Source organism: Theropithecus gelada, chromosome 1 (assembly GCF_003255815.1).
Source record: "Theropithecus gelada isolate Dixy chromosome 1, Tgel_1.0, whole genome shotgun sequence".
Classification (NCBI taxonomy): domain Eukaryota; kingdom Metazoa; phylum Chordata; class Mammalia; order Primates; family Cercopithecidae; genus Theropithecus; species Theropithecus gelada.
In genome coordinates this window covers 88831244-88844645 of record NC_037668.1, presented here as the reverse complement: position 1 = coordinate 88844645, position 13402 = coordinate 88831244, and the positions used below count along the sequence as shown (strand labels likewise).

Sequence of the window (13402 nt, the reverse complement as noted above, 5' to 3'; positions counted from 1 at the left end):
CTGTAATGGCTGAATTAAAATATCCGACTAGGGTGGTGGCTCACACCTATAATCTCAGCATTTTGGGAGGTCGATGTGGGCGGATCACCTGAGGTCAGGAGTTCAAGACCAGCCTGGCCAACATGGTGAAACGCTGTCACTTCTAAAACTACAAAAATTAGCTGTGCGTGGTGATGGGTGCCTGTAATTCCAGCTCCTCAATAGGCTGCGGCATGGCTCTAATTTCTCCTAAAAAAGAGTAATTTTTCATATCATGGACAATGCAGGCCAATTTTATCAAGTTGAACCCAGGAATCACTTCAACCCAGGAGGTGGAAGTTGCAGTGAGCCAAGATTGCGCCATTGCACTCCAGCCTGGGTGACACAGCGAGACTCTCTCTCAAAAAAAAAAAAATAAAAATAAATCCATCAAGTTATGGTAACATGAAAATTGTACAGTTTTACAAATAATGAGTTGTGAAACAGTACCCCAAACACAGGACCGATTAAATATGTTTTAAATGTTGGAGAAAAATGAGGTTGGTGGTGGTGAGTTCATTTGGGCTCATTTTCACTATTTTAGAAGCATATTTTTAAAAAGCTGTCTTTTGGCCAGGCACGGTGGCTTATGCCTGTAATCCAGGCACTTTGGGGTGAGGTCAGGAGTTCGAGACCAGCCTGGCCAACATGGTAATACCCTGTCTCTACTAAAAGTACAAAAATTAGCCGGGCATGATGGCACATGCTTATAATCCCAGCTACTTGGGAGGCTGAGGTAGGAGGATTGCTTGAACCTGGGAGGCAGAGGTTGCAGTGAGCTGAGATTGCACCACTGCCCTCCAGCCTGGGCAACAGAATGAGACTAGGTAAAAAAAAAAAAAAAAAAAAAACTATCTTTCAACTCTGTTGTAATAGCTTACTCCACTGGGTATATATTCACGTTTAACTGAGATGGATTTTCACTGCTTTGCTACATCTAGCATTTTAATTTCTCCTAAAAAGTTTCTCCTAAAAAGGAGTATTTTTCATATCATGGACAATGCAGGCCAACTTTATCAAGTACATTAAGGTCATCAGTTTGGCCTCTTTCCAATCTCTCCCTTCTGTTCAAGGAAAATGGGGTCCTCTTGCCCCTGGTATCTGCAGGTTGGGATTTCATATAGCAATGAGGACTGCAGAACTAACGGGGAGGGATGGATCACACTCTTTCTTTCTTCTTGACAGTTACTCATTTGCAATCCGCTCTGCACTAAACCCTTTAAGGCTACGTATAAACTTTGGGAAAGTTACATCACTGTAAACAAAGATATGCTGCTTAAGTTATTATTATGCAATACTGTGTCATTACTCACACATTCACACTGCAATTATCTTCCGAATTTGACAGATACCACTGTGGCTCTGTAGGCAGCTTCAAGAGAAGTAAAAACCTAGGGTAAATATGTCAATGCCATCTTTACGAATGGAAACGTTTTCCCACCCCCTCAAAAAACATTCAGGTTTTGTCCTGCAAACAAAGTTGGGTGGCACGCTGACCCCCAAGTCTTTGGAATTCCACTTTTTAAATGTAAATTATGTCTGGTATGATCCATATGCTCAGCTACAGAAAATAGCAATTCAATAATATATGAAAGTAAAATTCTAGATATGTTTTTAAATAAACTCACAGGCATCAACACACATTTCTAGAAATTAATTTGTTAATTGGCCACCTTCCTCCAAAAATTAAAAAAAAAAGTATCTGTAACTATTGAGTTGTGTCTGCCCCAGGTGATCTCTACCAGGGCTGGTAAAGAAATTGCCTCCTGCTGCTCTTCAGCCACTGCATGGGTTGGTGTTTAAGAAGACAAATTAAACATATGCTGGACATATATTTATTAAAAATCTGGTAACTAGACAAAAAGGATCAGTTTTAAAAGAAAAAAAATGCTAACTACTGTCAGAAGAAAAAGGCGAGTGAGAACAAATGACCCGCACAAGTGCCTATGACAATTTCTCTCCTTGGGCTGTTGCAGAGCTGACAAGGTGGGGGTTGGTGAGGGAGGGAGGGACAGAGTGAAGAAACAGATTAAAAGTGTCACCTCCGGCCAGGCGCAGTGGCTCACGCCTGTAATCCCAACACTTTGGGAGGCCGAGGCGAGTGGATCACCGGAGGTCAGGAGTTCGCGACCAGCCTGACCAACATGGTGAAACCCTTTCTCTACTAAAAATACAAAAAATTAGCTGGACGTGATGGCGGGCGCCTGTGATCTCAGCTACCTGGGAGGCTGAGGCAGGAGAATCGCTTGTACCCGGGAGGCGGAGGTTGCAGTGAGCCGAGATCCTGCCATTGCACTCCAGCCTGGGCGACAGGAGCGAAACTCAGTCTCAAAAAAAAAAAAAAAAAAAGTGTCACCTCCCCATCTGCAAAGGTCTGGACTCCCGAAAGCTCAGGAAACAGTGGTGGCCATTTTCATTTTTTTTTTTTAAGGGAATAAAGGGGAAATAAAACAGAAAAGGTGTATCTCCCTTTTTGCGCCAACAGCTCGACTCCTCTCCACAAAAAAAAAAAAAAAATATATATATATATATATATTTATATATTTATATATATATATATTTATATATTATATATATATTTATATATTTATATATATATATATTTATATATTATATATATATATATATATATATTTGTTAAATCACAGGTAAAAAACCCAATCCACACGCATCCTGTGAGGCTTCTGCTGTCAACTCGATTCTATCTGGTGAGTTGCACTAAAGGAGATAGGATCTTGAAAAATCAATCCGTGCTCGCGCCCCCGCGCTGCCGCCGCCGCAGCCGCCGCAGTGGCCTCAAAATTAGCGGCTCCGAGGACATTTTTGCCGCAGTGCACGTCCGCCGTAACCACCGAGCACTCGGGTGAATAATGGAAGTACAGTGCGGAGACAATCAAGTTGATTTATCACGCAAAATAATTCACTGCTTCAGTCCAGTTCTTGGTCCTGTCACTTTAAATCACAAACGCGCGCATACACAGATCCATAGGCGCCAACACATGCACGGTACACGTGTGTGTGAGTGTGTGTGTGTGCACGTGTGTGCGCGCGCGCGTCAGAGCCAAGTGGAATGATTCCAGATTGCTTCACGTATATGAAGAGGGGGGAAAGAGCCCGTCACCCCAACCCCCTACCCCAACCTTTTGCAGCCTGGACAAGTGGTCTGTAATGCAGCTTGGCGCAAAATAAAGTCTGAACAAAACTAGACTGTGAGACTAGCACGTCCTAGAGTGGAATTGACTGAGGTTAACGCAGAGTCTGTAAAGACTCTACAGACTCGGATCATTTGCAGGCAAACTAAAATTCCCTTTTTTAAAAAAGAAAAAAGTCATTAATTGGGTTCCGATCTAAAATACTGCTCTTAAAATGCGCTCACATGTTGAAGACTCTGAGTTTGCAAGTTCTCGAGTAAACATCTGGCGAAGACATTCCAGGAACACATCTGAAAGGAAGAAAGGAGTAAGACAGCCCCTTCTTTATGTATCTTGGGCCAAAAAAGGGTTGCTAAAACTTTTTTTAAGTGTGCTTTTAGTCTAAATACTTTTTATCAACTCTAAGGAGCAGTGTGGTTTGGGGGAAGTAGACTGAACTGAGTGAATTGGAAATACGGAGTCCTGGCTTCCTTGTAAGCTCCGGCAAGTCTTTCTTTTTCTATGTCCGCCCTCCCCCGCCCCCACCGCCCCCGCCCTTTCCTCATCTGTATAATTGCAGAGGGTAAATGATGTGGTTTCTAAAGTCTTTTTTTTGCACAGACAATCCGTGATTCTATCTAAGAGGAAATAATGATGGGGGAGGGGGTTAATGTGGAGAGAAAAAGAGGTCACATTCCTCAGGTGGCATCTGTTTGAACTGAAGGTGATGAAAGTGGTGAGTCCAGTATGCATGAGTCCTTAATAGTCAAGATTGTCTGTATTAACAGCTGTTATTGTCCTAGCTCTGCAGTACATATAGCATATGAGTGCTCTTTGAGAATGACAATTTAATCATATATTTTCTGGGGGAGGTGAAAAAGACCATTTTCAAGGATCAGCCAAAAGGATACAGGGATTGGAACAATTTTCAATGTTGTTGTTTATTTATGATCTGTATATAAAATGCATTGAATCACTTGGATAGTTTATGGAAAGTAACTTTTCAGTGGATGAGAGTTCTTCTGTGCCAGGTTGGCTGTCTAGATGGACCAAATTAATGGGATTAATTACTTCCTGTCTACTTTTTCAGAAGACCGCTCCAAGCAGGATCACATGCAGGGATCACTGTTCAAAACCCCTCTTGTCTGTGTAGTCAGTGGTCAAGAGCACAGGTGTTGCAGCCAAACCACTAGCTAGTTTTAACATGCACTGGCTAAGTAATAGTAGGCGAATTACTTAGTTTATTTGTGCCTCAGTTTCCTACATTTATTAAATGGAGATTAAAACAGCAACTAATTCATAGGGCTGTTGTCAGAATTAAATGAGTTATCATATTAAAGTGCTTAGAGCAGAGCATGGCACGTGTAGCAAACAGCTCAATGAATCTTAGAGGTTATTATTACTCCAATGTAAACACAGGGAAAGCAAGGTCAGATATAATAGGGGGATCTTTGAACTGCTCCTGGATTTCCACTAAGGCCTCTAAGCAGTTTATTTTATCTGGCTTTTATGATGTCAGTGTGAAGCAAAGAGCTCAGCAGTCTTTATTATTATTAAGAATAGGCCAGAACATTCCCTACCAACTCTGTTCCCATACATGGAATGCTTAAGCAACTATGGAGAATTCTCCACTTGACCAGATCAATGCAAATATGTAATGTTGGTTGTATATGTTAACTGCATACTTATTAATGTGTGATTATTCAAGTGGGAGGAAGCCAAGGTTTCCTTTGGAGAGAAGTTTCCAAGCCATGTTCCTGTTGCGATGCTTTCTTTCCTACACAACTTGTTACCTCAGGCCTAGTCTGTCGCTGAATTATGAAGAAGTATAAACAATCCCAGGTCTCAGGTATGCTCCCTTTGTGTCATTATTAGTTTAAACTGAACGAAGGACATCCTGAATTTCTCTTTCTCTTAAGGACCCCCAGAGTGTTCACTTGAACGAGGCTTTAGGAAGGGTCAAAGGAAATGCTTAAGGGAGCAATTCTGCTAGTGTTTGCAATTTGGGATTGGAGGCAAGCTGCAGTTAAGCTTTATAGAGGAAGTAGAGATTAGGTGTTTCCAGAACAAGGTAGGCGCTGGCAGGCTGAGGTCATTGCTTGTTGGAAAGAAATGCCCCACTTCTTTCCTCCTTGCACTCTGCGAAGCCCCAGGTGCAGTCACTGTTTTACCAGGGGACGGCAGAGAGACCGCCCCGTCGAGGGCAGGCAGGCCTGGGACACCCAGTGTGGCATGGGACGCCAAGTTTAGTGGGTTGCAGCCCCCCGGGGTAAAGTTCTCCATTAGTAGAAAGCATCTTGCTGAGAGCCTCGAGAGAAAAATTCATTCATTCCAAGTGCTGGCGTAAGCGTAGGACTCCGCTTGATCAATCTTACACAATTTTCAAAATAATGAATAAAAATAGAAGAGGGTGTGCTACCTTCCCCTCCACCCGCCTGTCTCCCCTTGCACGCTTGTGGGGTCAGGGTGAGGCTTTAGCAGGCAAGAACTCCCCACCCCATCTTCTCTATCACACTCGCACACACCCCTTCGAAAGAGGCGCTGTAAGTATCAGAAGGGAAATCTAAGGTACTCATACTTCAAATAATTTCGGGAGCCCAGTGTGGGAGATCTGGAGGGTTTCATTTCTCGTCTGCAGCAACCTGGCACCAAGAAGTCGCGGGCGCTTGGCCTCGGAGCTCATCCCGAGACCTCCTGCGTCCGGGTGGGGACTCGGTGATTACTGTCCCTGGTGGCCCGCGGACATCCCCAGTTTCAGAGCTTTTAGGGGAATTTGAGAGTAAATAAATTCAATTCTGCTCTCCATCGCCACCCACCCGGACCACGGGGGTCTCCCACTGCAGGCCCCAAGAGGGACTGGAGTGAGGGCGGGTGCAGGAACCGAGCCTGAGGCTCAGGAGCTGCTCGGCAAGGTCACGACCGCGAGGCTGCTGGAGGAGACTGTGGAGCGCTGCAGCCGGGCGCCGCCCTCTGGTTCGGTGGCTGACCCCGCGCCGCGCCCCCTTCTCTGTCGCCCGCCTGGCGCATCCCAAGGGGAAGGAGGAGGCGACGCAGCAGAACCGATCCTTACTTTCATGGTGGCAGTTGAAACCCGCCGGGCTCCTGGGCGAGTTGTCCTGAATCAGATGCCCAACACAACTGAACTTTAAATAAAGGAGTTTCCTGCGCTGTCCCCTCTCCGTAACGGCGACCTGTGAGAAACCTTTGTCGCCTTCCCTTTGCGTCTTTGAGCCCCGGGAACTTAGCCCGGACGGCCTCGTTCTCCACATTAATTCGTGGTCCACCAGCTCAGCAGCCAGTCCTCTCAGCTTGTTCTGGGGTGGCTTATAATGAAGGTAGCAACTTCAATGCTTTCCCCCCCCCCCTCCTTTTGGAGGGAGGATTATGTGAATTTAAAATCTCCTAGGCGTTCAAAACCAAAACCAAAACCAACCAAACAAAAACAAAACAAACATAAACCAAAAACAACAACAGCAACAAAAATACTGTCTTAAGTGGATAGCGGAGTCAATCCAAGCCTTCCTTGGGCCAGTCTTGCTCAGACAGTGGAGTTCCTGAATCTTTCAGGAAAACAGAGCCCCTTTCACCCGCTTCTGGAGGGGGACTTAATAAGACTGCAATATATTACCATGTTTAAAACGTTTTGCAGAAGCAAGATTTCCTAAAAACGACCTACCAGCGATGCACGGGGAAAGCAAATCCGCTTACAGAGAGGGCCCGATCTGGAGGAAGAGGGGAAGGCAGGACCCAGCCCCAACTAAAACCCAGTACTTTCCAATTTTTGAAACATAGCACTCAATGCTGTGCGGCTATAGGATGGAGGGGTGAGGGCCCCTGGAGCTGACAGGTTGCAGACCTTCCGGGCTGTTCTTTACTGCTTACTGGAAGTCTTCAGACTTCTTTTGGAGTAACGGTTCCCTCCAGCACCCAGAATTAAGTACTCCTCTTTTGTGTTTTGTGGGCATGTGTTTGCACCCTTAGTCAAGCTTATTCCCGCACTTGAAGTGGATAGTTCCTGTTCTTTAACTGGCAGTGAGTGGCCCCAGAGTGGGAATGTTAATGCCAGTGCAGACTAAGGTGTGTGTTTGTGCCTGGTTTGTTGTCTCGGGGAAACCACCACCTTAATTATTTTGTGCTCAAGGTACCTGTGTTTTTAAACTGAACTCAAGAAAAAAAAAACTGCAGAGTTTGCAAGTTTTGTGATTCCTCAAGCCAGGAGAGCCTGCGAAGGTCTTGAATCCCGGTATCTCTGGGGCGAAAATAAGAGTATATTGTGGAGAAAGCATAGTCTCCCAGCTTCATGAGGATACGGCTGCTTTCTGTAAACCTTCAAACCACAGTGCACGAAGCCTCTACCCTTAACCCCTCTTCGAGAACAGAAATGCACTCCAAGCATTTCTGGTCCTCTTGAGGTTACCATGCCATTATGTGGCACCACCTGAAACTATCTCTTTGAATATTGATTACAACTTTTACAAAGTGTCTTGCCCTTTTCGCACCCTGAAAAGTTGTACTTGTCCCATGTGTAATGCAAGCTTGCCTCTGAGCCCTTGACATGCTGTCAACCCCGGAATAGGAAGTATTCTAAAGGTTACATTTTAGTTTTAAGGGATAAAAATGTTGCTTTCATCCTGTTTACCGAGGGTGCCCAGTACCAAGTGGGCAAAGTGGTAGGAAATGCGGTCTCTGGGCTTTGCTAGTGTCGGGAGGATAGTTCCGGCATATTAGTCCCTGTCTGCTTAAATGCCGATGTTAGGTACCCGGGATGTCCTGCGACTGAGCCCTGTTACTCTTACTCATCAGGTCCCGGCTCCAGCGCTGGAAACGCTGCGCACACCTGCCGATTTTAAAGCAGCAAATTGAATTCAGGCCATGGGGAGCGGGAGGGCCCGCTTTTCCTCTGGGGCTACAGCATGAAGCAAGTGCTAGAACTTCACAAAAGGGAAAAAAACATTTTGCTTAAATCTGTTTCTTCTTAGGACGCACTTAGAGACCAGGCCCGCCAATATTCCAGTTAGAGTTAACGCTACCAGAAATGTGCAGTGCTTTAGGATTTCAACTTGGGACTCGTTGAAGACCAGAATATTACAGTTAATCTCGCCTTTCTCTTTTTGTTTCCAACGCCCTATTTTCCCTTCAGTGTCTTTCCTCTTCGGTGTCCCTACCTCCTGAAATATAAAAGTTTAATAAAAACACCACCCTATTTTACTTTTTAAAATAAAAGTTGACACTAAATTTGAGAGCTAGTGTTGCAACTAAGCTCTTCGGAAGTTTACCCATCTGTTCCCCAAACCTTTGCTGCCTGTAATGTCAACCACGATTGCTTCTTAAAATTCACTAAAAGAAGTCTTTCAGTAAGTTTGAGAAAGTGTAATAAATGCTAATGGCGGGGGGGGGGGACTCCCAACTCTGATGGATTTTACTTTCTCGGATCAAGGAACAGGACTCCAAGCAAGAGAATAAACTTTATGTAGTTTATTTTTAAACTATTCTATTTTCAGTAGCGATTTTTCTTCCTTAGCTAAATTACTCAGCTTTGCTCAATTCCACTTTTACCTTTCCCCACACGTCCTCACTGACTCACTCAGCAATTGTCACGGAGTGAGACCCTAGGTAGTGGGAAGGAGGCCCCCATAGATATGCTCCCCGGCTAAAGGGCTCAACTGAAGACCTGAGAAAATATCTTCAGAAACTATAAATGGAGCAAATCATTTTTCTAATTCACTCAAGAGCTTCCACGGGAAGGACTCTGGAGGATGAGTGGCCTAATGCGGTGCTAATGAAAAGCCGCGGCTCTCCGGCCAAGCGCGGGACCGCGTCCGCGGCGGATCGGCCCTGGCTGGCGGCGGCCGCGCATTCCCTCCCCACCTGTCCGAGGTGGCACAGCGGCCGTGGCGACTCCGGACCCCGCCGGGGCCACTCTCCGGTGCGTCATCGTGCGACCCCGAACGTCCCCCTCCTCGCCCCCCCACCCCCACCGGCGCGGGCCCTCCTCCGGCTCTTCCACTTCCTCACCCTCCCCGGGGCTCTGTGGGGGGGGCTAGGGGGTGACAGGGGACGCTTCCCCGGTCCTCCGCGGCCTCTCGCCCGGGTGGGTTGGGGTTAAAATCCGGGAGTTCAGCTCTGCGGCGAAATCTCACGTTCCCAGGGAGGGGCCGGAGGGAAGGAAGACCCCGCGGGGAGCGCGCCGGCCAGAGCCGCCCCCGCCCCGCGCGGCCGCTGTCCCGTGGGGAGGATGAAAGCGCAGGGCTCGGGCGGGGCCGCGGCGGCTCCAAGGGGCGGCGAGTGCGGGGCGGGGGCTGCGGCGCTCGCGGTGACCGGGCCCCCCTTCCCAAGCCGCGGCTCCTGGCCCTGCAGGTGCACCCCCAGCCCCCTTTTAGGCCCCTCCGTGGAAACCGCCTTCCGGCCCAAGTTCTATCCTTTGAGGCTTTGAACCAGGCCTTTCAGAAGTTTTTAAAGCTGCCCCGCCCCGCCGGCACTCACGGGGGTCACAGTCCCCCATCCCTCCACCCCCGCTACAGCTGCCAGCGAAGCGGGTGCCGGGAGGAAGCGGAGTGGGGGCAAGCGGGCCGGCCCGTGGGTCGGGGACCGAAGCGCCGCCCCGGAGCGCCAGGCTCGGCCCCAGCGCTTGGAGATCGCGCCGCGCAGCCCGACCTCGGAGGAAGCGCGGGCCAGTCAGCCCCGGGAGAGGGGAGGGCAGGGGGGTTGGAGGAGGAAGAGCTCCCGGGGAGGGGGGCACGTCCCCATCACCGAGGTTCCTGCGCTGAGTTCAAGCCAGGAATTGGCCTTCAGGGGAGGCAGCTGGTGACCCGTGTCCTTGCCCTCCAAGTTCCCCTGAGCGAAGCAGAGCGCCACCTACAGTCGAGCTCTAGATAGCAGGAGGGAGAAAGAGACGCGCCTGCAGAGTAATGTGGCCCCGTCCCAGCAAGCCCAGCAAAGCCTGTTGTGTCCACAGCCCCCTCTCAGCTGCTGAGCCTGTCCAGAGTTATAGGTCATTGGCAACAGCAAGAGCCCTGAGGGCAATCAGCATGTGCTTTTGGGGAGTGGAGAACTGGGTGTTAATTTCAGGAACTGGGGGATTCCAGTACTAAAGAAGTAGCAGCTCTGATTGGACAGGCAGGTTGTACCCTGACAATTTTGGCTGCACTTTGACTCCAATATCTCGACTCCAGGCCATTTTCATGGGATGCGCTACGTTTCCTTGAGAATAGCTGTGTAGTCTTGGGCAAGTTACTTTATCTCCCTGAGTCTCTATTTCCTCTTCCCTCAAAAGAGGGAATAGCGGTACCTGTCTTCCCTCAAAATAGGGAATAGTCATTGTGAGAATTTAAAGAGATGATGTAGGTAAGAAGCTGTAGGTGACTTCTAAGGAACTTTCACCTATTTCTTTTTTAAAAATTGTTTTTATTTATTTGTTTGTTTATTTATTTATTTATTTTCAGTCGGAGTCTTTCTGTCGCCCAGGCTGGAGTGCAATATCGCGGTCACGGCTCACTGTAACCTCTGCCTCCCGGGCTCAAACAATTCTCCTGCCTCAGCCTCCTGAGTAGCTGGAACTACAGGCATGCGCCACCACGTCCGGCTAATTTTTTGTATTTTTTAGTAGAGATGGAGTTTCACATGTTGATGGCCAGACTGGTCTCGATCTCCTGATCTCAGGTGATCTGCCCACCTCCACCTCCCAAAGTGCTGGGATTACTGGGATTACAGGCCTGAGCCACCGCACCCAGCCAACTTTCACCTATTTCTAATGTGAAAACCCATCTTTTATTCTAAGAAATCTAACTTGTAAGACTGTTTAGCTTCTTTCTGTTCCTTGAAGATTAGGGCCTTAGAAGAAGGTGGAGAGTGCTAAGAGGCTTCAGTGTTTGAGTAGGAAACAGGATGGGTTACTGGGAGTTTTGATAACTAGCTTATCTCCTCATAGACAACGGCTGTAGGCCGGGTGCTGTGGCTCACATCTGTAATCCCAGCTCTTTGGGAGGCCGAGGTGGGCAGATCACCTGAGGTCAGGAGTTCGAGACCAGCCTGGCCAACATGACGAAACCCCATCTCTACTAAAAATACAGAAATTACCTGGGCGTGGTGGTACATCTGTAATCCCAGCTTCTTGGTAGTCTGAAGTAGGAGAATCTCTTGAACCTGGGAGGTGGAGGTTGCAGTGAGCCGAGATCACACCACTGCACTCCAACCTGGGTAGCAGAGCGCTCAAAGAGAGAGAGAGAGAGAAAAAAAAAAAAAAGACCATGGCTGTGTGGTGGCTCAGGCCTGTCATCCCAGTGTTTGGGAGGCTGAGGTGCGTGGGTCACTTGAGCCCAGAAGCTTGAGACCAGCCTGAGCAACATGGGGGAAACCCATTTCTCCAAAAAAAGAAAAAAAAAAAAAAAAAAGCTGGGCATGGTGGCCCGTGCCTGTAATCCTAGCTACTTTGACCGTCAAGACAGAGGGATGGCTTGAGCCTGGGAGGCTAAGGTTGCATTGAGCTGAAATGGCACCACTGCACTCCAGACTGGGCGACAAGCTAGACCTGTCTCAAAAACAACAACAACAAAACAAACCAAAAAACCAAACAACATCTTATATTTGTGGATGACTTACTATTACTATTTACTATTTTTATTATCATTTGCCTCTATTAAATGATTTGTTAATTATCATTTAATTTTCACAATCTCATATGGTATACATTATCCCTATTTATTTATTTATTTATTTAAAGACAGGGTCACTCTCTGTCACCCAGGCTGGGGTGCAGTGGCACAATCATAGCTCACTGCAGCCTCAAACTCCTGGGCTCAAGGGATCCTCCTGCCTTGGCCTCCCAAAGTGCTGGGATTACGGGCATGAGCCACTGCGTCTGGCCCATTATCCCAATTTTAAAGATGAGGAAATAAAGACATGGGGATGCAAGCCATAGTTGCTATATATTTTTTCTGCTTTTAAAAATATTTTTTGGCAGGGCGCAGTGACTCACGCCTGTAATCCCATCACTTTGGGAGGCCGAGGTGGGTGGATCACCTGAGGTCAGGAGTTCGAGACCTGCCTGGCCAACATGGTGAAACCCTGTCTCTACTGAAATACAAAAATTAGCTGGGTGTGGTGGCAGGCACTGTAATCTCAGCTACTTGGGAGGCTGAAGCAGGAGAATTGCTTGAACCCAGGCAGTGGAGGTTGCAGTGAGCCAACATTGTGCCACTGCACTCTAGCCTGGGTGACAGAGCCAGATTCTAGAGTAAAAAAAAAAAAATTTTTCACAATCTCATATGGTATACATTATCCCTATTTATTTATTTATTTATTTATTTATTTATTTAAAGACAGGGTCACTCTCTGTCTTTAAAAAAATTTTAATTTAAAAAAAAATTTTTTTTTTTTTTACTCTAGGAGCCCTAGATCTATATTTCAGAATCTACTTTTTTTTTTTTTTTCCTTTTGGAGTTGTGGTCTCGCTATGTTGCCCAGGCTGGAGTGCAGTGGCTGTTCACAGATACAGTGATAGCATACTTGTAGCCTTAAACTCCTGGTCTCAAGGGATCCTCCTCCCTCAGTCTCCTGAGTAGCTGCTACTGAGGACTCAAGCTAACATGTCCAGTCAGAATCTAACTTTAACATTAATCTCCCTTTAAGTACCTACTCTGTGCTAGATTACTAGATTAGGAATTTTAAATATCAGGTATCATATAATTCTCACAACACGTTTGTGAAATAGGACTAACTTCTGTCATCACAGAAGAGGAACAGAGGTTCAGGGAGATCAAGCGAGTCACTTAAAGTTTCATAGAGAAGTGGCAGAGCCAGGTTATGGAGAGCCCAGATCTCCCAGAGCACACCCAGGTGTCTTCCACTGCATTACAATTTGAGAACACGCTAACTGGCTTTAGGGTACTTAAAAAGTTATCAAGAAAGATCAGGCAGAAGGGTGGCTACCTTGGTGGTTTTGCTACGCTGAAGATGTGGTCACAGATAGTGTTTTCAGCCTCAGTTAATTATAGATTAAATGTTTCCTAGGAAAATGTTGATGATGGAAGAAGGGAGCAGGGGTGCATTGGAAGAAACCAAAGAATGAGTGAATTGGTAATTTTATAAATATGAATAATTTATATTTTATGACCAAACCAACCAAATGTCATTTTAGTGAATACATTACAATGAAAAGTTTAGTATAATCTAGCTATTGTCAAATCCTGGCATCTAAACTATAGTCATAGTGCTTTGTTGATCTGGTTATGGAAATTATTTACAATAGGTGTTTT

General features: G+C 46.7%; 1 protein-coding gene across 1 annotated transcript in view; it reads right to left on the bottom strand.

The window, feature by feature from the left end:
• Positions 1–6270, bottom strand: part of NFIA (nuclear factor I A) — a 407486-nt gene extending 401216 nt beyond the window's left edge. The window contains exon 1 of the mRNA XM_025382541.1: positions 6220–6270. Coding sequence (XP_025238326.1) covers positions 6220–6225 — 6 coding nt within the window. The 5' untranslated portion in view covers positions 6226–6270. The remainder of the gene's footprint in view (positions 1–6219) is intronic.
• Positions 6271–13402: the final 7132 nt, after the last annotated feature.